The 26,685-nt window shown below is 45.4% G+C and overlaps 1 protein-coding gene across 4 annotated transcripts in view; it reads right to left on the bottom strand.

Moving 5' to 3' along the window:
- The window catches only part of SIL1 (SIL1 nucleotide exchange factor), a 249,978-nt gene that overhangs the window by 120,428 nt on the left and 102,865 nt on the right, over positions 1-26,685 (bottom strand). For all 4 annotated transcript variants that reach the window (XM_078067459.1, XM_036088846.2, XM_036088847.2 and 1 more), the window contains one exon: positions 25,598-25,733. In XM_078067459.1, the coding sequence (XP_077923585.1) occupies positions 25,598-25,733 (136 nt within the window). The remainder of the gene's footprint in view (positions 1-25,597; positions 25,734-26,685) is intronic.

The following is a 26,685-nucleotide window of genomic DNA, read 5'->3' as shown; positions in this document are numbered from 1 at the left end:
GTGTAACTTCTGGTGCCAACTCCACCAGCCCACCAGGCTCCTATCCATACACTCAGCTTTTAAGAACAATTTCTGGGACAACGACTGGAAGAGTTGTCCTGAGAAAGTTTGCTTCCCACATGCCTCAGCTTCAAGCTGTTCTAGCTGGGAGCCCAGCAAGACTGCCTATCCTGAGGCAGATATGCCCAAATCGACTCTTCAAGCAAAGACTTGCTTTGGTGTCAAGGAAAACTACAGCATTAGCTCCTTCAGGGTCTGTCTCATATGCAAAGAGCTACTTTGGTCAAGCTCATGAGCTTTTGAGCAGCCTGTAACTCATGACTGAGCCAGGTATGGTTATAAAAACCTCACCAATTTTGCCTAATATAGGACCATCTAAAGGACTACTCACTCCAGAACTCCCTGCTGGGATGGCCATGGCTTCATTGGGCTTGCCATCGTACTTTGACTTCTTCCTCGGTCCAATCCTGCTTCCTCCCCTTTCCTTGCACTATTGTTGGAATAAATATACTGTACTCCAGCCTCCATCGCAATATCTGCGCCAGGAAAGCCCAACCAAAACCTTTTTAAACTTGTGAAGGTGGGACACCCTGTGGATCCTACTCGTGGGTGGGACCCCGAATGCTCGTACGGTTAGACCACATATTTCTTCTGTGACTATGCAACAGTTGGAGGATTCCCCCAAAAGACCTTGTGTGAACTGAAATAAACAGAGATTCAAAGTATCTAGTACCACCCACCAATCATAACCGTGTTTCTCTAGTTAGTGCATCCTACCCCTCTATTCAATCAGTGGTTCAGATCATCCACCCTCCCTGGAACCCCTGACTCCCATTTCTCGGTCGAGGCCTGGCCTTCTACATCATAGACCACATGAAAGCTATCAGATGGGGTCTCCCCAGCTTCCCACTTCCAAATGAATGGAGTTCACCTTTTCAAGAACCTTACCTCTTACCCACCCGTCTCTGTGTCCTAGAGTCCTTCCGGCAGCATTTTTACATAGTCTCTAGTTTCTTCAACATGGAAGAACTTTGAAAACATTATGCTACATGGAAGAAAAACAGACACAAAACTCACATATTTTATGACTCCACTTGTAAGAAATACCCAGAAGAGGTAAATCCATAAGGACAGAAAGGAGGCTGGTGGCTGCCAAGGGCTAGGGAAAGGGCACAATGGAGAGTAACTTCTTTATGGGTATGGGTTTCCCTTTGGGGTGATAACATTTTAGAATCGGGTAGAGGTGAAGATTTCGCATGTACTAAACGCCACCAAAGTGCTCACTTTAAAATGGTTAACTTTAGGGACACCTGAGAGGCTCAGTCGGTTAAGTGTCCTTCGGCTCAGGTCATGATCCCAGGGTCCTGGGATCGAGCCCCACATCGGGCTCCCTGCTCTGCCTGCTGCTCCCCCTGCTTGTTCTCACTCTCTCTCTGACAAATAAATAAAATCTTTTAAAAATGAATAAATAAAATGGTTAACTCTACAGTATGTGAATTTTAAACAAAGAAAAACTCCCCTACACTCCTTCTAGGTACTACCTTTCTTTATTTCTTTTCTCTTATACTGAGAAACTTCACAATGGTTATCTACACTTGAATGTACCTCCTCCTCACCTTCCATTCATTCCACAGCCCACTCCACTCTACTTCCACCCAGTAATAACCACTGATGCTTCTTAATCCTCACATCTTGAGATTTTGTGGCAGCACCTGATATCTAAGTCCAAAAGTACTCTGTCCTGATGTGAGATTGTAAATCTCCAATTACTTCCTACCTCTACAGTCTCTCCTTCCCCAGGTTCCTTTGCCAGCTTACCTTCTTCTACCTAACCTACCTTGAAGAGTTAAAATTTCTCAGGAATGGGTGCTTGGTTCTCTTCTGAGGCAACCCTCTCTCTCTCTCTCATACACAGGAATGCACAGAAATAAACTAGAAGGATCTACTAGGTAGTAAAACAAAATATATTGCAAAGTCTATATAATTAAAAAGGTTTGGTAACTGGCACATGAATAGACAGAATTAGCAATCGAACAGGGAAGAAAATTAAACAATAGACCCAACTGCATATGAAAATCTAATACATAATAACGGTAGCATCTCAAATGTGGGGGAAGGAAGACTTTTTAATAAGCATCTTTGGGATAATTTAACAGACATATGGAAAAAGATAAAATTAACTCCATCCTTATGCCTATATATCAGGATAAATTCCAAACAAATTATATTTAAATGTAAAAAATGAAACTATACAAGTACCAGAGGAAAACATAGGTGAATTCCTCTATAACCTAGGAATAGAGAATAAGTTTCCTATTTATGATTCAAAATGCAAAAGCAATAACGAAAATATTAATAAATTTGATGATGCAAAAATAAGTTCATAAAAATTTTAGATGCATGGAAAATATCACAAGTACAAGATAAATGACAAGCTGGGAAAAAAATCTGCAACTTAATATAGACAAAGTGTTAGTATTACTAATCCATAAAGCACTTTTAAAAATACAGAAGACCAATGACCCTACAGAAAAAAGCACTGGAGATGTGAACTGGCAGTTCACAGAAATACAATGCCACTTAACTAAAAAAGATGTTCAACTTTGCTGAGAATATGAGAAAGGTCAAACAAAATTGCAGTAGGCCTTCTACATCATAGGAATGAAACCATTTCTCACCTATCAGACTGGCTAATACCTTTCCACAGGTAAGACTATAGCGAAAGGGGCAGTTACAAACAATGCTGATGGAAATGCAAAATAGTGCAACCCCTATGGAAGCCATTTGATGATGTCTAATAAAAACTGCAACTGCACTTACCCTTTGACCCAGAAATGTGACTTCTAGGAAGTGTTTCCAAAGATATATTAGCAACATCCTGAATGATTTTGGAAGCCAGTTCTTCTCCAGAGCCACCAGAAAGGAACACAGCCTGCATGACACCTGCTATCAGCCTATGAGACCCTCAGCTGAAGACCCAGCTAACCATCACCCAGACTTCTGACCTATATACACTGCAAACTAAGCCACTACACCACCAAGTTTGTGGTAATTTATTGCACAGCTGTAATTTGTAATATGGCCCTGCAGATGGGTTTAAGGGTTCACATCAAGACCCAGAGATGGGAGTAAGTCAGTTTGATGAGACCTTAAGCAATCTAGTTTGGCTAGAGAAGCAGGCAGGCAATGCTAAGGGCTTAGAACAGCTAAGGTTCTTGAGGCCAGCTTTCCTTGCCTGACCCTCTAACGCCGGCATGGAAGTGAAAGGTAAGGAAGAAGGGGACGGAGGGGAAGCCCCTGGCAGGCTGCGCTGCTGATGAGGAGCATATGATGGCCCAGACTTCAGATTTACACTCAAAAATCTTTAAGTACTTTAGTTTCTTTTTTTTCTTTCCTTTCTTCTTCCTCCCCACCCCCCCAACCCTCTTTCCTGGACACTCAGACTTTCAACTGGATGGCCTTAAAAAAGAAAAAGAAAATTTAACAAAAATGTAGACTCTTATTTGGTATAAATTTCTCCTTTGTAAGTTTTCCTTTTATATAAATCTATTTCTGCAGATAATTGAACCCAACTGTGATATTTGAATAGGTTTAAGAAAGTACATTCTGCTCTACTTGCAAAGGGAGTGGGACCTTGGCCTCTTCCTTAAGACAGGCAAAATGGAGGGGGTTGCAAGATACCCTGCTTATTTGTTTCCAGAAGGAATCTTGCCCCAGGTGCAGGCCCAATTCTTGTGCCCAGCAGGGAGCAGGGCTTTGTTTCGAGAGCACCACAAGTGTGATAGGCATAGAACCAAAAACAAAGCAAAAATGCTCTATCTTTGGGCTCAGGACAAGGGGAACCTGAAAACAACAGGAAATGGAGAGTGTCGGTTACAAGGGAAATATCTTTTATCTTGTGGTTTTGTTGTTCCTGATGACTTTGTTCAGGCATCAAATCAGTGTGACTCCATTCTTTGCTAGGTATGTCCCATGGAGGCTTTAAAATAAATTATGAGATAAATCAAGTTCAACATGAGAAAACTGATGCTATTGAGCCGACACTGTCTGCAATCCTCCAGAGATCATTTGGACCCATCTTTCCTCCAACATTTCCCCACTTCTTGCGCCTGAAAAGGTCCTGACAATACAATTCTCCACCCAATGTCACCTCCCTCAAAGTATCAGAGGAAACTGCAAGACCCTCCTGGCACACGTGCTGAGTGTGAAAAACACTGTTCTTTCTCCATCATGATCAGTGGAGGTCCTCAAAACTCTCTACATCCCTTGCCCACAGCACCGCTATCATCCACACATTTTTCTAAGGTATTTGCAAATCCACACCTAACCATGCATTTACCACTGACTGTGTGAGGTAGGTTTTCTCTAGTTTGTTCTAGATTTAGTCCCATTGAAGTCAAGCATGGCTGTCAGGTTCTAGTGACCAGATTTGTTGAATCAGTCCACATTCCCACTATCTTCACCCTTCAAGTTTCAGTGCTGAGCAAAGAAAAGCTCAATACATATTCAGGATTAAATGCATTTTCCTTGACTAACTTTACTTTTCCAGATCCAAGAGTCCCATCCTCACTGTCCTCACATCCCTCCACACTCCACTTGATCTTAGCCAAAAGGCCGAGAAGCGATTCCATACACGCTTCACATCTGTCATGCTAAACCAGCCAGTAAGGGATCACAGGTTTCAACAGGAGGAAAACAGGTAAAGGAAGAAGGGTGTCTCTCATAAACCAGCCCCCACCTTCAGGAGGGAAATAGTATCTGCAGGAAAGCAGTAAATGATGACATTTACTTGTTTTTCCTGCTGGTGGGTGAATACACTGGAAGCATATAGACCACTTCTGACATGACTCTCATTTCTATGTGAGCCAAAGAAGAAACAATAGGTGTCATTTCCCCCACTGGAATGGTAAACCATTAGAAATCTCGGAAGAGAAAGGAAAGCCCAAACACAAAATCCTCATGCTGCTTAAGGACAAAGGGTGATATAGAGGAATTCATTCTTTCAGTCATGAACAAGTGTTTATTGAATGCCTGCTATAAGCTAATGCCCACAGGGCTGGGCCTTGAAGATCCAGATGTGAGCAAGACTAAGACCAAAATCCCTATTCTTTCCATTTGTATTGTAGCATGGAAACAAACAACGTGAGTAAAATATATGCTACGAGACAGTAAGTACTAAGGAGCAAAATAATGCAGGGAAAGGGATTTGAAGTGTCAAGGAGGGAAAAAAGTTTTTTTAGATGGTGGCCAGGGAAGGCCTTGTTTGAGAAGGTCACTTTTTTCTTTTTTGGAATAATTTTAGATTTACAGAAAACTTACAATGATAATACAGAGTTCTAAGAATTCCTGCACACCTTGGAACCTAGTTTCAGTTCCCCTAATATTATCATCTTATACTACTCTGGTACATTTATCAATATTAAGAAACCAACATTGATATATTAAGAGTACCTAAACTCCAGACTCTTCCATTTTTTCCATTAATGTGCTCTTCCAGTTCCAGTATACAAATCAGAATACCACACTGCATTTAGGTGTCATGTCTTCTCTGGTCTATGATGGGTTTTGTGGTTTTTGGTTTTGGTTTTTGTTTTGTTTTTTTTCTGTTTCTTTTAAGTAGGCTCCATGTCTAACGTGAGGCTTGAACTCATGACCCTGAGATCAAGATTCCATATGCTCTACTGACTGAGCCAGCCAGGCATCCCTGTGATAGTTTCTTTGTCTTTCCTTATCATTACTATGACAGTTTGAGGAGTACTAACCAGATATTGTATAGAATGTTCCTCGATTTAAATCAGTTTGATGCTTTTCTCATGATTACTCTGGGCTTACTGGTTGCAAGGAATAACACCACAGAGGCAAAGAGCCCATGTTCTCACATCCTATCAGGAGGTCCCTCATATCCATATGACAGCAATGGTGAGGTCCCTCTTGATGACAAGTAATATTTACCAGGTTTCTCCACCATAAAGTTACTATTTTTCTCTTTCCATAACTAGAAGTTATGGAACTTAGAAGTGAGTCACTAAGTCCAGACCACACTCAAAAGATTTAAGCTCCTCTTCCTGGAGGCGAAAGCACCTATATATATTATTGAAATTCTTCTATAAGAGAGATTTATCTTTTCTCTCCTATTTATTCATTCATTCATTCAATCATTTGCTTATACAAGTTCAGACTGATAAATATTTACTTTATACTTCGGGTTATAATCTAACACTACATTACATTGCTTAAATCATCCCAGCTTTGGCCATCAGAAGACAAGTTCACTTCTGATTAAAGACCTAAGAAAGTGAGGGAGTTGTCCACGAACCTGTCTAGGAAAAGAGTATTCTAGGTCCCAAGATGTGATGGGCCTGATGGGTTCAGGGAACATGAGGGAGGCCAAGGTGGCCAGAGGAAAGGGAACGTGAAGGAGAGAAGTAGGAGATAAATTGACAGAGGAAATGGGGAGCCACATCACAGGGATGTGTACGTCATGGAAAGGACTTTAACTCTTACTTTATATGGGAAGGAAGGCCAACAGATATTTTTGAGCACAGAAAGACATGAAAAAAAGGATCATTCTAGCTGCTATATTGAGAAAGGACTGTAGGTGATAAAGGCAGAAGGATGAAGGCCAGTTTGGAGCCTACTACAATAATCCAGGTGAGATATCATGGTGGTTGGAGGAGTAATGAGAAGTGGTCAGATTTTGGATATATTTTGAAGAGACAGCTGTACGATGTGCTGTCAGAATGTGAGTATGAGTGAAGCATCTGGCTGGCTCAGTCGATTGAGCATGTTACTCTTGATCGTGGGGCTTTGAGTTCGATCCCCACGTAGGGTGTAGAGATTACTTAAAAATAAAATCTTAAGGGGTGCCTGGGTGGCTCAGTTGGTTAACCAACCTACTCTTGATCTCAGCTTAGGTCTTGATCTCAGGGTTGTGAGTTCAAGCCCCGCATTGGGAGAATGTGGGTATGAGAGAAAAGAGTCAAGAATGCCTAAGCGGATTCCAGCCTGAATAAGTGAAAGGACAGAGCTGCCATTCACTGAGGTGGGGAAGGTTACCTGAGCTCAGTTTTAAACATGTTAAGGTTGAGATGCCTATTAAACATCCACATACAGATGTCTAGTAAGCAGATGGATAGAGGAGTCTGGAGTTCAGAAAAGTATGTGCTGGAGACTTAAAATCTGGCAATCATCAGCATGCACATGGAATTTAAGGCCGCTAGGCTAGATGTGATCACCCAGACCTTTAGTGTAGACAGAGAAGAGTGGAGACCTAAGGACTGAGCCTGGGGGCCTTCTGGCACTGAGAGAAATTAAGACCTTCTTACCTGTCCTTTAATCAGAGACAATTTTACCAAATCGTTTCCATCCACTGTGTACCAAATAGTGGTCTGGAGTCCATCACCCTCAGATCTGTCAATATGCAGCCTTGACCCTCACTTCCTCTCTGCAATTCCCCACCCCTAGCCAGCTCCTGTGCCGCCGTGCAACTGCCCTCCACCTTAAAACAATCAATATTGCCACCATCCCTTTGCAAGCTGTTCCTCTCACCTGGAAAACCCTTCCCGCTCCACCTCAACTGCCAGCTCTTTTTCAAGCCCCAACGAGTGTCCTATCTTCTCTCTGAAATCTAACTACTCTGACTCATCATGAATGACCTTCTTCTCCAAAGCAGCCAGTCTCTCTAATACTTACTGTCTACATGACTAGATATTTGTCACTTATTGACTTGTGTGGCTAGTTAATTTTACCTATAAATAGCTCTTATTTATATGTATTGCAGCTTCCTTTAAGAAGGAGAATAGCATCTCAGCCTTTTCGGTTCCCCCAACAGTAGCCTGGCACAAGTACCTACCATATAGCAAATGCTCAATAAATGTGTACGAATTGTTTCATGTCAATCCATTATCTAATCAGTAGGCAAGTAGCTTGAAGTAGGGGCCGGTTTTTTATCTCTGCCTCATCTGACACTGGGTGGTACACAGGTGGGCAAGCACTCAGTATCTGCTTATCATCAAAGATGTTGATGACAATGTCCCTGTCTCTGGGGATTCTACCATCTTGGCACAAAACAATAGGAACATGTGTTCTGTGCTTGCCGCTCTGTCTTTCCCAAAGCCAGCTATTTCCTGGTCAAGAGAGACCGACCCAGGGACCACACAGAGAGGAAATCCTAGGGTATCTGACATGTGATACAGAAAAGGGATGAGAGATACTCAAAACCCTGGTGCTGTTCTAACAGCCCAGACAAGAGGTTGTCCCAGCTAAGACGCAGGGCAGAAGCAGCAGAAAAGACGAGCGCTTCAACCTGGTGAATCTCTTCTAAGAACACAGTCAGAGGGCTCATAAAAACAGACACAAGGAAATTTATATATATACACACACACACACACGGACATTCATTGTAGAATTATTTAGAACAGTGGAAAGCTGGAAACCACTTAAATGTACAATAAGAATCAACTAAGCATAATTTGGTATATTCATACAACTGATAAAGACCAGCACCTGGATAATGTTCACTGTGTACTTAATTATGTGCTAGAGGCTCTATCCTTCAAAACTCTGCAGAATTTAACTCCCAGTTGCTAAAGGGAAAGTATCAGACTCAAAACACTACGTACATAATGACAGCACTTGTGTAAAAACAACTGGAAGACCATAGCCATAATGTTATCTTTACATAGTGGAATATGGGTGGTGGTGTTGGTGTTGTTTCCCTTTGTGCTTTTCTGTGTTTTCCAAGTTTTCTGCTTGGAAAACATATTACTTTGTCAGTAGGCAAAAAAAAAATCTATTTTAAAAACAAACATGTAAGAGCCAAATTCTCAACTCTCTAAGCATATGACTGTTAGAAGTCTCCTACTTCTGATGTAAAATATAAGAATCATAGCTCGAATCCTTCCCTCATCCCCCTCACCCCTACCCACACACCCAAGATAGAGAAAACGCAGTGAAACTGTAAGACTAACAGCTTTGTGAAGAGAAGATCCTGTTTTGTTGATCTTTGGTTTTCCACCCTGGAGTTCTCAACACCCTGTAAGGCATATATTTGGGTGCTCAGTAAACATGAAAGGGAAGGAGGAAGTGCGGTAAACTTACAAAGCAAAGATGTCACTAATGCAACAACATCCTCCTCTATCCCCATGCTACCCCCTCCACTCCATCCCAGGTCTGGTCCCTTACTCTCCTATCTCTAGGCATTGCTCAGGCTGGCCAAGGAGCTCTTAGAACAGACAAATTGCTGACTCTTTGCACCACAGCATTCATCTTTTGGGGTTTTTTGTTGTTGTTTTTTCTTTTCCTTTCTCCCTCCTCTTAAAAGGTGATCTTGCCTTTCAGCTAATACAATGCTCCACAGTGAACCAGTGTGCCAGTCAGTCTCCAGAGAATCACTGAGAGAATGAATTTGAGTAATAAAAGCCAGAACAAGGCAATACCTTGGAGATAGACTTGGGGTAGTACCTTCAATTTAGAACCTCATTTCAGTGGCTAATGCAGTCGTTGGAGACATTAGCCTAATTTTTGCCAGGAGAGTCCAGCAACACAGTGGTACTAAACATGGGCACAGAGGACCCTGCTCATCTAAGAGACAGAGTGCGGAGAATGAAATTAGCAGCTCTGCACTTCTGGTGCAGAGGAAAGCAAATCCTTGCTCCCTTCCCCCAGTTCATCACTAATCATGGTTAAGATGAAAAAACACAGGAATGTGTGTGTGGGAGTCAGCACTAACACTAAGTTCAAGGGAAACCAAGATCCCTGAAGAGGCCCCCATGGGGCACTTAAGGACTATCGGAAAGTTAATTTCAAAGGATATCCAGTAAGTGCAGCCCTACAACACATCTTGTCATTACTAAGCCTTATATGCTGTAGGCCTGGAGAGACTCCAGAACCTGCCATCAGGTTAGTTCAGAGGCCAGAAATGGGGAGGAAAGACCACAATAATCAGACTGGAAGGGAAAGGTCCAGCTCCAGACACATCTACACAGACTCAGGACAGGGAGGTTGTTCCGACAATAAGAGCTTCCTACTGGCGAGGCTAAAAAAGGAGCAACATCTGATGTGGTCCAGACTTGGCCTGAGTCTCTCCCGGTGTGGCCAGTCTCCTCGCTGCAGGAGCCAAGCAGCTGAGGACCCTTTGCTTTCCAGTGTCTAGGTGAAGAGGGAAGCGGACCCTCAGAGGCAGCAACAATGTCCTATCCCTAGGGAACAGTCTCTGAGGCGCTCACCACTCCCTCCTATACATGCCAACGGTGGGCTCAGCCTGGGTCTCCCGTCTGCCAGGCCAAGAAGGTCCTGTTCTAAGAGGTAGGTGAGCCAGCTGCTCACCCTCTTTCTCCCCACTACACATCTCTCATTGTCCCTGGTCCCCCAAAGTCCTATTCTGCCCTCCACTCTGTTATCTTAAATTCTTCTCAATTTCCTAGGCATGGGGAGGAGAAGACGATGTTTAACCAAGTCTTCATAGCCAAGAATTTTCTAAAACCCAATGCTTTTTTCCCCTCTCCTCTCCCCCACCACAGGGCAAAAGGAGGGCCCAGCGTCACCAGTAACCCACTCTCAACAGCATCATGGCCTCACCAGCACTCACCTAGAGGCCTCAATGACTTTAAGAGGTCAACACTATAATCACAGGCACAAAGACATCTGTATATCCAGTCGTGTGACTGGAGGGGTGGGGCTGCCAACCTTCTTATTCGAATGAATTCCCAGGTGGGCTCTGGTGCTGAAGGCCAGGGCATGCTGCCGTACTCAATGCAGTGGCAGACAAGTAACAAGCAGGAAAACACCTCAGGGCTTGAGCTTTATAGGTCTATCAAGTCCCTGGGATGTGAGAGACCATTCCCTGTACCTCACGGATACTAAAGGACAGCCTTATAGGAGAAGCAGGGGTTGCTTGGGAGGAAAAGCGGAAGAGATGAGAAGCTAGACACTGCAGACTCCACCCAAGAAGCATACGCAATAAGGGGAGCAGGACAGGGATAGGGAGGCAGGACACATTCTCCATACACAGGACCTGCCTGCCAAAATTTACTGGATGGCAGGAATCCTAGATCTGTGGGCGAGGATTGAGTCATGATATAAATCTCCTTTTTCTAAGCAGCATGTGCAAAAACTCCTCCATCTGAGGAAGGGAAGGGGGGAGGTAGGGGGGCAATATGTGGGGAAGGTGGTGGTCTGCAATCAGAAGCACAGATTTCATTTTAATACTAGAGCAGCCTTCTCAAATTACAGAGTCCATCCTGGAAAAGACATGGAAGCTAACCTGGCTTTGCTTAGTCAAAATACCACTGCTGGGAAACTCTATCATTGCAGTGTTGATAATTTCCTTGTAAAAAGCATATTTTCCTATAACTGTAAATCAATCCCTCAATGCAATTTTAGAAATCTACTCCCCACCGCCCTACCCACCCCCCGCACACACACAAATCAGCTATTACCAGAAACTCCAAATGCGAGACAGTAGAAGCTGAGCTCCAGTATAATTAGGGGAGATTCTGAATGGTGCCCCGAGGCAGACCATACAAGAACAGGGTAGAAAGGAGTTATATACACTTAGAAAGCTCATTTAGGGAAGAGGCTGTGCATAATGCATACAGGCCCTGGAGTACAGACACTCCCTCCCAGCGGCCTGCTCAGAGGCAGGCTGTGAGCCACAAAACTGGCAGATGGCTGCCCCAGTGGCAATTGTGCATGCTCCAGTGGCCGCCTCCTCCCGTCCACCCTCGAGCACAGGCTCATGCTCCCGCGAGGGGTGGGGAGCACCGACAAACATTACCCCCAAAGAATAGTGCCTTTCCCTAGGGAAGGTAAACATTTCCATTAGAAGGCAGAAGCAATTTCTCTCTGTGCAGGAAAAAGGAGCCACAAACATAAAGTTGCTCATTCAAAAGAGACAGATGATCTCTGCAAGCCGAGCAGTGCCAAACCGTCTGTAAAGGGTTTGCACATCCATCAGCCCAAGTGGCTGTGTGGGGGAAGGGGAGTGTGATAGGCCCACTCGGGGTGCAGGACTTTCTGGCCTCAGGCCATTTGTTATTTGACTGGAACAGAAGCCCCAGGGGGAGTGGAAGCCAGGAGTCTTCCCACAGGGGCTCTAGCCTGAGCAAAGGTGCAGCAAAGGTTTCATGTGGAACACAGCTGCTCTCCTCTCTTCCAGGTGCTCCCAGTCCTCCCAGTCCTCCCAGTCCACACCCAAAGTCGGTCTACTTCCAGCATCTACATTTAAAACCTTTCAGGGGTGGTCTGTTGAATTTTGAGCCAGACACATCTCCTTCCCACCACCAACCTCCACCTTTTTTTTAGTCACATGTGACTAAAAGAGAAATGACAGTTCACTAGTCTTATGCCTAAAATAACCTACAGAGAAATATGGTTTATGAACTCCCCTGTAATACAATACATAATTCAGAGCCCAGCCATTTGTCACACTATTGAGTAATCCACATGCATCCCAAGGGTCGGACAATAAAATTTGTAAATCAATAGCAAAATGCAGTACACCTTAGCCACTCAGGTAAAACACAAAGAACATTTTTTAGCACTGACCTTATTTTTTTTTTTAACTTAGAAAATACGAACTTCTGACAGCAAATACTTGTGAAGGAGCTGTATGCCAGAATGGAAGACTTTATACTTTCTAGAACCCCCTCTGACAGCTGATTTCAATGGAAAAATAAAAACCCCAAGATTCACATTTTCCCAATTATAATAATGGCTTTCTTCTACACACCCTGCTATTAGCATGACAGAGATGACCACATCAGTCATAAGAAAAGCACATGTACCTTCTGCGCCCGAGAGGAGCAAGCAAAATGCCTGCTTTGTGCAAGAGCAAGGCACTTAAAACAAGAAACAAAATAATAAATTATTGCAGAGCTGGGTCTGAACTTTTCTTTCTTCTGGATGATCAAACACTGAGTGTGAGCGTAGGGGTAGGCATCGTAATCTGCAAACATATTGCCATAGTGACTGGTGCTGAGACAGAAAGATAAAGCAAGCAGAACTTCATTTATATTCCAAGGAACAGAGACAAGTGCCCTGATCATTCAGCCCTACAGAGAGTCTTAATGCCCAATGAGTGGCCTCCTCCCCAGCCGCTGTCGAGCACCATCCAGGATCAGACGTGGGGTGTGTGTCCACATTGCTGACCAATTATCAGCCTACAGCAGACCTCTCCTCAAGATGCAGCAGGCACGCAGAGGCTAAAGAGGCAGGTGCTAGGGCCCCTTAGTAAGAGCTCGCTCTCTCTCTCTCTCTCTCTCTGACACAGGAGGTGAGACGGAGTCAGGTGTGATCTGCTGTGTGTGGCTCCACTCTGGTCAGTTTCTCTTTTTACCTAACTCATCACTTGGACATTAACTTACTTGGTTTTAATTTTTTATTTTGAAGTAATTTTAGACTTGTAGAAAAGTTGCAAAAAAGAAAATAAAAAGTAGAGCTCCCATAAACCCTTCACCCGGCTTCCCCTGATATTAACATCTTACAAAACCATAAAACAATTATCAGAACTAAGAAATTAACATTGGGGGCGCCTGGGTGGCTCAGTTGGTTAAGCGACTGCCTTCGGCTCAGGTCATGATCCTGGAGTCCCGGGATCGAGTCCCACGTCGGGCTCCCTGCTCAGCAGGGAGTCTGCTTCTCTCTCTGACCCTCCCCCCTCTCATGCTCTCTCTCTATCTCATTCTCTCTCTCAAATAAATAAATAAAATCTTTAAAAAAAAAAAAAAGAAATTAACATTGGTACAATAGTACTAACTCGAGACTTTATTCCAGCTGTACCAGTTTTTCCTCTAATGACCTTTTTTCTGTTCCAGACTCTCATCTAGGAAACCACACTACACATAGCTGTCATGCCTCCTCCAATCTTTGACATCTCCTCAGTATTTCTTTGTCTTTCTTGACCTGGATGTACTTGCAGAGTAATGGCCAGCTTTTTTCTAGATTGTACCTCACTTGGGGCTTATCTGATGTCCACTCATTTTTACTACAAGACCTGTTGCTATGAACCTAGCACTATAGTGAACAATTCATATGTTCACCTTATGTACTACTTAAGACAACCCTCTGAAGTAGGTATTACTTACTAAGCCTGTTTTGCAAATGATACTTCATTAAACCTTAGTAAAATTAGGTAACTTGCCCAAGACTACCCAGCTGTAAAAGGCAGCGCTGAGGTATGAGCCCGGGGAGACTGACTCTACAACACTCCACTGCCAGGCACTCTGACAACAACTAGATGCCAAAATACAGCCTGGACAGCGCCCTCTGGCCATTCCTTCTTTGAAGGACACTACTCTGAAGAAAGGGCATTCTAGCTTTTGTCATTTTTCCAAAGGAGACAAACTACCCCACTTTAACTTCTAAGTTCTGCCCAAACAACCAGAAATTTCCTTCTCTTGACAAGAAGCACCTCCCTGGCCTAAGGACAAAGAAGCCTGAGGCCACTGTCCTGAGACGTCCGTCACTCTGGACTAGCACCAGGCAGAGAGAAAATATATGAGCATGCATGTGTGCTCCACTCAAGAGAACCCCCTTCTAAGGGCCTCTCCAGTGTACGGAGACACTGCAGTCACAGGATTTAAAAACAACAAACAAACAAACAAAAAACAAAACAAAACCAGAAACTTCTGAGACTGCTTTTCCATGTCATGCCCAGAAATGTCCAACACACCCTGGCACTTCCTCTTTCAAATTAGGCTGTTTGGGAAAGCTGAGGCACAACCCATTCATGTAGCAGGAATGGGGGTGCGGGAGGGTGTCAAGGGACAGGGCTATGGGAGACAGGGTGGGAAGAATTCCAGCTGCACTCCAGGATTTGTTTTTAATGCTTATAACTTTAGATCACTCAGTTGCACAGACTTGATTTTTCCCAAATAGCCTCTCTGGCAATGCTAATATGTTTTTCCTCTCATTCTGACTGATCAGCGAAATACATGGCTGGAAGGATTGCCTTGGAAGTAATTTCTTTGATGCTAGCAAAACTGAGAAAATATTCCCCCAACTACTACACCCCCACATCTATCCATCCCTGCCACCTGCCACTCAGCTGCAGGTAAAGGCCATTACAGTAAAGAAGGAAAGGAGGCAGAGGGCAGGCAGCAAGGGAGGGTGGAAGGGAGAAGGACTCCGAGTATGAAAATGAGGAAGGGAGAGAGAACATTTTGTTCAAAGTGAGTCACTACAGAACCCAGACTTTCACTGACATGCATAAGCAGGGCTAGATGATGCCAGCAAATAGGTGAAAAAACAGCCTTCCTTTGATCTGTCTCTTCCTTCTCCCCACTGCCCTTCAACTCCCCAAGTGCCCCCGCAAACCCCATCACTAAGATGGACTTGTATAAATCTGACATTGCAACAGGCTGCCCCTATTACTGCTGACTGTATGCAAGAGTCCCTCCCCTTTGAAATCTACCACTGTATATCTAAGTCCAAGGTATCTTCAGCTAAGTATATTGATCAAATACAAGTTGAAATGCTAATGGTCTTTAGGGAACAATTCCTCCAGCTTCCCCACCTGCAATCTAACCTAGGGAGAATCTAAAGCCAGCTAAGAGCCCTCAAATCAGACTGCATACAGGGCTACTTGATCCACTGTGTTTAGGGACATCTGGATCTATTCCTGATCCCTAAGATTTAATCTAGGAAACAAAGCTTGAATAATTCTGCATCCTCTTGAATAATTTCCACCTCTCAATGTCAACAGCCTCTAAAATTCACATTACTTTGTTCCCACATAGACCTCAAATAGCATTGCTTTCAAGCAATGATCTTGCAGATTGAAATCCTGGGAACAGCAGTGGGATTTGGGACCCTTCACTGATGGACCACGGGCTTCAAAAGAGACCAAGAGAAGAGGTAACCACTCCTTGACGCAGCACCTTGAGACCTCCGTTAAATAATGTATACAAAGCACCAGGGACAAGGGGGGTTCCCCAAAAAATGCTGGTTTTCCTTCCTTCCCCAACAGCTAGACTAGAGTTCCTGAGTCCTATTCTGCCTCAGTCATTCTTGGTCCTGACAGTCTAGACAACCTCCTCACCCTCTGTCCAAAAGCCTGACTTGGCAAAGCCAGGATGGCAGAATGGAGATTAACAAGATGATTTTTATACAACATGTGGAGGGCTGCTGGGATGGGGGAATAGAGAGAGTTTTCTTTTTTTCCCTTAGACAAAAAAAAATTTTTTATCAATATACCCTATTAGTATTGCACAAAAACTCACCTCTACCCAGATAAACTAATTATGTCTACAGATAATCAAATCTGCAAACTTTTAATCCAAAGAAATGGTTCTTTCCTTTCAAATAACTGCTTATACAAACCCAAAACAGACCAATCTGTAATTAAAGAAATCAAAATACAACTCAATCTTTGTTTGCCCAAATCAACCTATTAGTTTATGAACAATATCAAAACAAAACCCCACAGGAACAGAAATACAATCAGCCTGATTAGAGCACAAGCACCAAAAGGCTCATAGAGCCCCCTGCACACTAGTTCTGCTTCATTCACGTTCTATTCAGGGCTACTTAAGAAGATCAGTGGCTAGAAGGGTGCCACTCCAGCTCTGACTTTGGACACTGTCAGGGACCTACAAAAGTCTTGATATTCCCTGGTTCAGAAAGAACAAGGTTGGAGCAATTTCAGAGGAGCTTCTGGTAAAGCCCTCCAGCTTGCCCCATAGGCCACACAAAGGTCTCCTTACTAATCCCAAGGACATTCCAACAGTTCCCTTAATGACGTGTCTGCCCATTAGGTCTCATACTCCAGCTATCCCAGTCTGGGGCTCAGATTGCTCTAGAAAGTCACCAAATCCAATGATCCTGGCCCCCGACAAAGTCAGGCTAGGCTGTCAAATGCCAAAGGGCCTTTTTTTTTTTTTTTAAGTAGGCACCGTGCCCAGCATGGAGCCCAACTGGGCCCTTCTTGACACGACACCACTTAGTTCTGACCACTTGATTGTCTCAGCATCTTCCTCACAGAGGTTCTTCTCATCTCTCCATTCCTCAAGCACCCAATCAGGTCCTTCTCTTGCATCATCCAAGGTAGAAGCCCCACCCTCAGCCTGGCTCAGGAAACTTGAAGACATCTAAGTGAAGTTTCCTCAGTTTCCCGCTACATCCTTCCCACTGATCCTTGTTGTCTCCTAGCTTCTGCTTCTCATTTCCAAGGCTCATCATATTCACCAGGCCAACACTTTCTATCTGCCACCTACACAATTTTATCTCATTAATGGTCTCCTCTCTGGGATTTCAAATCTGTCAACACTGATTCCTTTCTCTTCTGCCTTCAAACATACAAAAAAGCTCTCTCTGCTCAGCTTCAGTGACCCTGCCTCTGGGAGGTCTTCCCTTCAGGGCCCCTCCTCTGTGTTCTTACCTAACTATATTCCTGTCTGGGGGTCCTCCTACACCATAAGCCCAGGCAAGCATTCGATGCCCACCATGTTATCTCTACCATCAAGCACTACATCTGGAACACCACTGGAACATACAACAAATGTAACATAAAATAGACAAGTTTTTTGAGGTCACTACCTCCGAAATTACTGTTTTAGTTCTCTTCTTCCACTTATTCTTAAACACCTCAAACCTAGGAGTTTCTATCATCTTTCTTCATTTCCTCATCTCCCATTCACAGCACAGTCCCTGACTGGACTCAACTACACACTCATAGTTTACACTTACTTACATTTTTAGTTCTACTGCCTTGTTAGCTCTCTTCATCTCTCCTCCCGCCCTCTCTCCCACCGCCCCCTATCTCTGACAGAGGGGACTCTGCCCACCACCATCTTCCCATTAATCCCTATCCATCTCTGCCTCTCCAGCCAGGGAGATGTACTCTCACTCTGAGGTCTCTGTTTATGTCATCGCCTTCCCATCCACTCATGCTTCCTACCTGTCCTCTTCTCTACCTAGTCAAATATTACCTCCTATTAAGTTACCAATCAATTCCTACCTCTAGTGCTGTGACAAAACCAAGAATGGAACAGGTTCTGGAGAAGGGCCTCTCATTCCAGCTCCAAGGCAGCCCCTTGAGAGCTATTTCCAGCCCTGGTGAGTCCCAACCTTGGAGATGGCCTGGACAGTCTTAGCCAGCAGAGTGAGGCCAATATTAGAGAAAGAAGGGAAGTCAGAACTACATAGATTATATGAGCTAAAGCCAAGCCCTGGGCATGAGGGCTGGGACTGGTTTTGGCAGCTAGTTTTCCATAATCCCTACTCCAGTTTAAGTTTTTCATTTCAGCCAGTTTGGGTACCCTGACCTTTGAGAGCTGAGGCTATGCCATTCTAATCCTAAGTAGTCTTTATTAAACCTCAGAGAGAACGGGTGGATGGAGGAAGCAGAGAAAGGGAAGAGTAAGGGCCTAGGGTAAGCATTAAGCATACAAATGCTTGTTAGAAAGCGGACAGCCAACAGCTACTCTCCATCACCACCCAAGTCCACAGATTGCAAACCAGACCCTGGCCTACCCCATCCAGGTAATGAAGGCCAAACCCCAAACAGAGATGCTCTGTGCCAGTGCAGAGCTCAGCCAGCTAGTCTCAAAGTGGCCTCAGCCTTGGCAGTGACTGCCATGGAGTTCACAGGCTTTTCTGCCCTGGCCTCCACCTGTTCCCCCAGGAGGTGTGGGATTTGGCTGCTAAGGGGCAGTGGTCAGCCATCCTGGGAGAACGCCACAAATGGGAAATGAGGGCTCACTGAAATGAAGAGATCTAAACCGTACTCATGGAACCTTCTGGGGCCTTCATGTATTCCAGCCCACCTTCCTTTTCTCCCCCAGGACAAGGTAATTTGGAGCCTCAGAAAATGCTCTTACAGGCCTCAAAAGGCCTGGCATCCTGCTATGCCCCAAGCAGTTCTCCTGACAAATTCTTATTACCAAGATACAAAAGAGATGCTCAGAGCAGAGAATGCGTAACAAAGACTTTGTAGGTGGTTGTAGTGATGGAGATGGGCCAGAAGTATAGGTAGGAAAGAACAAATAAAGCTCTCAGGGAATCCCCAGAAGACTTGAAAGGCTTCGAAATGGAGGGGGGTGGGGGGAAGGCACCGTGCAGAAAGAAGTAGCACCAAAGATAAGCTCTGTTGAATACTTCATCCTTTAAAGTTGCTGGACATAGCAACTTGTGTTCAAGAGAGGAGACAGACTATCCTAACACCACACAAAAACCACCCTGTTTCCTCTATCTGGCCCCTGTTACACCTTTCCAGTACTGCACTTGAGCCAGGGAAAGATCAGCAGAGGCCTACTGCTAGACCTCCCTCAGGCCATTACCTTCTAGTGGCAGCCAACAAGTCCCACTGCACCACTCTGATAAGACACAGGAGCTTAGGTATAAACTGCCCTTAACCGATACTCCCATAGTCACCCACTGCTCATGGGCATGTGAGCATAGGCGCACGCTCGAGCGCCTGCGCAGGAAGGACGGGACAGAAGCAGGTCATACACTTGCGGACCATCCTGGAAATGAGATGACCCATAAGAAAGATCTCTCCACACCAGGGGAGAAAGGGAGGGTCACCTGCCTCCCAGCCACAGAGCTGGGGAGGTGGCAGAAGGCACCGGGAGCTTTGCCCCTGAGTCCCACCTCAACTCATTCTGTGGGGTATTAAATAAAAAAAATATATATCTGGTCTTTATCCTTAGTTCCTGGCACAGAGCTCCTAAAACCTTTGGTATTTACTGAGTGACAGGAGTATTTTTTGTTATTCCAGAGTTTATGCTGATGAGATGACTCTTGAGGGGTAGAGGACAGGGAGAAGGTAGCTTTAGATAACTTCAGGATGGGGGCAGGTCACCAGAAAGAGCAAGCCATGATTATACAGTTGGAACTTTTAGCCCCATCTGCTGACCTCTAGGGAGAGGAGAGAGGGCTGGAGATTGACTAAGTCATGGACATTGGTGACTGAACATGTGTATGAAATTCAACCTCCATAAAAGCCCCTGAAACATGGTTTCAGAGAGCTTCCAACCTGGTGAAGATGCAGAAGATCTGGGAGTGTGGTGTACTCAGAGATGGCAGGGAGGCTCTGCACCCCTCCCCCAATACCATACCTTGCCCTATGTATCTCTCCCATTTGGCTGTTCCTGAGTTGTATCTTTTACAATAAGCCAACAAACCAGAGTGTGTTCCTGAGTTCCCTGAGCTAGGAGGTGTTCTAGCAAATTATCGAACCTGAAGAGGGGATTGTGGGAATTTCCAATTTATAGCTGGTCAGTCATAAATACAGGGTGATCTGGGACTTGGAACTAGCATCTTAAGTAGATGCAGTGTCACTGAGACCTTTAACTTATGGGATCGGACACTACCTCCAGGAATATAGAGTCAGAATTGAACTGCTGGACACGCAGGTGGTATCTGAGGACTAAAGAATCATACAGCCCCTTCCAAGCTGCAAGGGGCCAAAGGCCTCCCAGAGACAATCCCACAGAGTCACCCAGACCAGAGTCAGGCGCTCCTTCAGACAGATGTCCAGGGCCTGCAGGAAATCAGACTCCTCTCTTAAATGCTTGAAACAGAGTAGTTGGCCTACTATAAATGAGGTTTTTAAAATTCAATTCCCTCCTATTGCTCGTGCAGATCTGAAATGATCTGACCAGATGGCTGGTGCTCTATAATTCTTGGATTGCTCTCATCAGTTGTTGATGATTTGGATTTTTTTTCTTTTCCTTTTTTTTTTTTTTTTAACCCCCTCACACGAATGTGTTCCTGCACAGGCTTCCTGCGTGCTCCCATTAAGTGGGCTCTTTGTGCTGATGCCAATATTTCTGAGGTTCTAACAGCCTCCTCTTAGAAGTCAGCTCAGGTCAATAGGGAGCCCCAGGTTTGAGCTTCCCTGAGCCCACATGGGGCCAACAAGCAGCACTGGCTGACAGGCAGGACAACAGGGCTCTTTGCTCAGGCTGCTTTGTCAACCTCCACTTCTCCTTCAGGTCCCCAAGGAAGGCAAGAGGGGTATTTTTTTTTAAATGACAACTATAGCCACTAACTATTTCCTAGATGCCAAGTCCTGTGTGAAACATTCTACATATGTTAATCTTGTTTTAGTCTCACATCATCTCTGGGAAGCAGATATTTTCAGATGAGGAAACTAAGGTTCAAAGATTCTTATCAACCTGGCCAAGAACATACAGCTCAAAAAGAGAACTTTCATGGGGTTGGAAGTTCAGCATCATAAAATCTGACTCACTGTTCCACAGAGATCTCAACAATACGGAGAGAAGGCCCTAGCCTCCCCACACCCTCCTTTGTGCCCTCAGTGAGCACAGGACACTTCCACCAGAACATCCAAAACACCCTAGTGCCTTTTTCTGTCTCTGTATCCTCTGTGAGACTATAAGCTACTGGAAGGTAGGAGTCATGTCTCATTTGCTACTCAAAAAGAGAGCGTGGTACGGTGGTGAGGAGCTCAGCCTGGGGGCCAAAGCTTGTTTTGAATTCTGACTCTACCACTTATTGGTCATTTGACTAAGTCACTTCTAAGACTCAGTTTTGTCTATAAAAATGAGGGTAGTTACAGCACCGGCACAATCAACACTCAGTAACTGTGACATATTACTTGTATCTCTGGCTACGAGTACAGTGCCTGGCACAAGCAGAATCTCAGAAATGTCCAGGGAGCACAGACTCCACCACATTTGGCTGTGACTGGCTTCCTGTAGTAACAAGTACACAGGCACAACATCCTGGGTCTCAGGGGTCCTCCACCCCAGGACAAATTTCTGAATTGCTTGCCCAGAACCCATAGGACCTGCTAGCAAACAGCTTTCTTCTGCTTGCTTGTGAACAGCTGATGCTGAATCCACACTCAAATGGTTGCTGTGCCTCCGTAAGGTGAGACAGATCCCAAAATAAACCAGAAGACAGAGAGAGACAGGAAAATCACTTCCAGGAACAAGCAGCTCACAGTGAGGATGCTGACAGTAATAACAGAGGCGGGCAGACTTCAGCAGAGTGACCTGCAGCTGCTCCAGGGCTGAAAGGCTGGGGCCCAATACCCACCTGGCCTGGTGGGAAGGCCCATAAAGTCATGCATAGGTCCCCTGGTGTTCCAGGCCATAGCAGGCAGCCTGGAAAGCTACCTTCCTATGAGCCCAGACCATGTAGCCCAGGATGCCCTCCTTGGAGGCCTGAGGACAAGAGAGCTGAGGTCCTCCCTTCAGAGACCTGAGGGGACAAAAGTTACCAAACTGGGTATAATACCTGTCAACAAAAACTAGCCATTTTCTTAAAAGTCCCCAAAAGATACTCCATCATTTTTCTTGTGCCAGGTCCCTGACTTCCAGGCAGAAAAAGCTACGCTAACCCTTTCTGCTCCCTCATCAAAAATCTCTGCAGAGGGAAAGAGGGAGGGCACTTGAGGATCACAGAAGTCTCTCCCATTCACCGTAAGCCCCCTTCACCATTGAAGACCAGAGAGGATAGGAAGCCTACACACTCATGCACACTTACTGGCATCCAATTCCACAATCAAATTTAAGTAGTAGCACAAATGGAGAATTTACCATTTAAAATCAGAACTGAGCATACTGACTAGTATCTTAATGTCAAAAACCCTCACACAGAGAGGACAGGACATTTCCCCCATATTACCAATGGGGAAACTGAAGAGGAGAAGGATTCAGTGACTCGCCCAAGATCCCCTAGATAGCAAAGCTAGGATTTGAACCTAGGACTGGCTGAGTCTAAAGTCTGTCCTCTTGGTATTATGCTAAGCGAAATAAGTCAATCAGAGAAAGACAATTATCATATGATTCACTCATATGTGGAATCTGAGAAACAAAACAGAGGAAAACAGAGGAAGGGAGGGAAAAAGAAAACAAGATGAAATCAGAGAGGGAGACAAACCATAAGAGACTCTTAATCATAGGAAATAAACTGAGAGTTGCTGGAGGGGAAGGGGGTGGGGAGATGGGGTAACTGGGTGATGGGCATTAAGGAGGGCACATGATGTAAGGAGCACTGAACTCTACATCTGAAACTACTAATACACTATATGTTAATTAACTGAATATAAATAAAATAAATAAATATAAATAAATTAAAAGTCTGTCCTCTTAACTGCTAAATTATATTACCTCCCCAATCATGTACCCATCAAACAAGTTCCTACAACTGGTTACGTTCCTTTTAACACTCCTTCAAGTAGCTGTGTTGGAAGCTTGAGGCAGCACTCAGAATGTGGGGGATTGGGGCACCTGGGTGGCTCAGTTGGTTAAGCGACTGCCTTCAGCTCAGGTCATGATCCCAGGGTCCTGGGATCGAGCCCTGCATCAGGCTCCCTGCTTGGCCAGAAGCCTGCTGCTCCCTCTCCCACTCCCCCTGCTTGTGTTCCCTCTCACGATGTCTCTCTCTCCCTCTGTGTCAATTAAATAAATAAATAAATAAAAATCTTTTAAAAAATTAAAAAAAAAAGAATGTGGGGGATTAAATATTATACTCTGATTGAAGGCAAGTGCCGGCTATCCACACAGACCACCGAGAGGTCAATTTGCTGCCAACAGATGCACCTACAAAATCTTCTTAATATAACAAACAGAAGACCTCAGTCCTGTACCAGGCCCAACAAAGTCTTCTCTGCCTCCACTGGTCTGACTCCACAGCAGCACACTCTGAATCACCCCACATCACACACTCAGGCCAGAATAAGCTTCTCACCTAACCTTCCCCCACCCATCCCACTTTGAGGGTGAGTATAGGCAAAAACACTCTTGGGATGGGGCAGGCATGACTAGAACCAGAACTGCTTTGCCCCCTGAGCTGTGGGGCCTGAGTGTCTGTGCTCAACCACAACACACCACTTTTGGGGCAGTTTCAAGGTAATTTGGTGCAGATTTTACAAGAGGCTCTTGAGAAACTAGAAGGCAGAGGGTGATGTCAATGGGTTATCAACTTAAATGTGAAAATCAGTGTTCCACTCTAATTCTCCAGAAGGCGCTCAGAGCCTTCAGCTTGCCCTTCTCACAAATGCTCGGGCTCTCCCTCCCCAAGGTTAGAGAGAGGGGCTCTTTTGTTTAAAATTAACACAGCAGCCCAACTGCCAGGTCAGAACTTCCAGGCTTGTTCTACAATGCGGACCAGAGCCTTGAAGGGTGCCACAGGAACAGAGATGCTAGGATTAGGGGTCACAGGATATTGATCTCATCTGCTCTAAGCACTTGCCTGGTTACAAGTGGTATAAGCACTTTTAACCCCATCAAACCAGTGGAAACAGCCCACATATTCCATGCCCCATTCTGGTGAGGCCTCTTGTTTGGTCCTCAAGGCTCAGGGAGCTCAGTTCTCAGAGAAGCTGCGAGAGGACAGCCAAAGGTCAGATCTGCTGAATCCCACACCACTGTTCTTTTTTTTTTTAAAGATTTTATTTATTTGACAGAGAGAGACACAGAGAGAGAGGGAACACAAATAGAGGGAGAAGCAGGCTTCCCGCAGAGCAGGGAGCCCGATGCAGAGCTCGATCCCAGGACCCTGGGATCATGACCGGAGCTGAAGGCAGATGCTTAACGACTGAGCCACCCAGGTGCCCCCATACCTCTGTTCTTAAAACCTCCCTCTGCCCCATGCCTTGGGCTCCTACTTCACTTGCTTGGTGCTTCATCACTCTCCAGTGGCACCAACGACCTGTATGCAAGCCCAGCAGGAGTGCTAGTGCTACCAGAAAGTTGGCTGGCACGGTGAAGGCTGCCCCTGCCAGCTCAGCAGCAACGGGGGCAGTGAGGACACGGTGATGAATACTGGCTCGGAGCTGATGAAACCACGGTGGCAGCTGCCACAGGGCAGACTACAAACAGCCCACTCTTGAGAACAGACCAAGTGTCCCCATAGTGGGGCTATGTCAACAAGGCTGGGACTAGAAGGACAAAGGGGAGGAAGGTGGGTCTAGGCTCTGTGGTCAGTGACCTAGGATACATCAGCTGAATGACACAAGTCAACGAGCCTCAATGTTTTCATAGGAAAATGAAGACAATCACAGTTCCTACAGTTGTGAAGACTGAACAAGATTATGCACATGAAGCACCTAACACCGTACCTGAATACGGTAAACTCTCCACAAATGCGGGTTACTTTCTAAGCCACGGGCCCAGGTTCATGAAAGGGCTCGAAAGTTGCTCTTTCTGAGGATGCCCCATTTAGAATCCAGGCCAGGACCAGCCCCTGTTTCTTGGCACAGGTTCCTTTAGCAACAGAACACTCCTGCCCCGAACCGGTGCTCAGTACTCTCCCGTGAACAGTATTTCAGCAGCACTGAGCCGAGCAGCAGAGCCTAAAATAGCATTTGCAGAGTGAGGCACATGTCACTGCCTCTTCTGTGTTTCAGAAGCGCAAGGAAAGAAAGTTTTCAATCACTTGCTCAGAAAGCTCGGCCACCCACCACCTGCCTCCCTTTCAGGGCACTCACATGCCGCAATCTCTGTTCTGCTGGAAAATGAAGGTCCCTAAGCCCTGCAGCAGCAGTCATCACTCGGAAGGACCGCACTGTTCCCCTCCAGTGGGCCACAGAGCGACTGCTCTTTCAAAGCAGCCCTGTGGGGACGAAGGACATACGCACTTAGAATTCAGAGTATGTTTCACAGGAGAGGGCTGGGCTGGGTACCTGGCCGAAGGGCCTGCCACTCATGGGTCGGGTGAAACACCTCCAGGACCTCGGAGTCCAGCTCCTCTTCTGCTGTGGTTTCCTTTCTCTCCACTTCTTTGGTCCTGCTCTTCTCTGGGCTGGTGAGCGCAAACTCCTTCAGAGAGAGGAAAACACAGGGCGTGACCCACCATAGCTAGGCACCAAGCAAACAAAGAACATGGCCTGGGTGGTATACCCTTATCCTCTGTCCTCCTCCCCTCCCCAGCCTTGTTTGGACCCTTCACAAGGTTAGCCTCAGAACCAGTATAAGTGAGGTGATACGGTTAAATGAACACACAGCATGTGTTATGTGTATAGGAGTAAGGAAAAACTTTTGTATATGAGTAAGGAAAAACTCCACAATGTTCGTTACTATCTCTTTTTTAATTTAATTTATTTATCTGACAGAGAGAGAGACAGAGCACGAGCAGGAAGGAGAGGGAGAAACAGGCTCCCGGCTGAGCAGGGAACCCGACATGGGGCTTGATCCCAGGACCCTGGGATCATGACCTGAGCCGAAGGCAGACTCTCAACCAACTGAGCCACCCAGGCGCCCCAGTTCATTACTATCTCAAGAGAGTTAAGGGAACAACCTGGGGAGAGGGGTTGGCAGAAGGAGACAGTAAGAGCCTTTTGCTTTTTTTTACTTGCCATGTTACTAAACTGTGTGATGTCTGAAACTCTCACCTAACTGCTCTTACAAATAAAAAAGATGTACTTAAAAGAAAAAATACATATATGAATGGGAGAATAGGTCTTCAAATGGCCACCCCAGACATACAAAAGCTGCCAGCTGAGGCCTGAATGATTCCTATGCAGCCCAGCAGGGCACAACCAGGGCCTGGCAATTCTCCAGGGTGTCTATAAGGCATGAATGACCTTCTGGGACATTACAATCCACGGTGAAAGGGCTGCAAGTGGGAAGCTGGGAGTCCAGCTGGGCTGAGGGGGGAAGAAGCCAAAGCTGAAAACCAATTCCTAAAACCTGCTTCCTTCCACCCCCTGGAGAGCATGGAGGATTAATGAGATGGTGTCTATGGAGCACTTTGAGCTCAGGAGACAGAGAT

This window comes from Halichoerus grypus, chromosome 2 (genome assembly GCF_964656455.1).
Source record: "Halichoerus grypus chromosome 2, mHalGry1.hap1.1, whole genome shotgun sequence".
NCBI classification, from domain to species: Eukaryota; Metazoa; Chordata; class Mammalia; order Carnivora; family Phocidae; genus Halichoerus; species Halichoerus grypus.
Note: the sequence above shows the minus strand (reverse complement) of the source record. Positions and strands in the feature narration are given on the sequence as shown.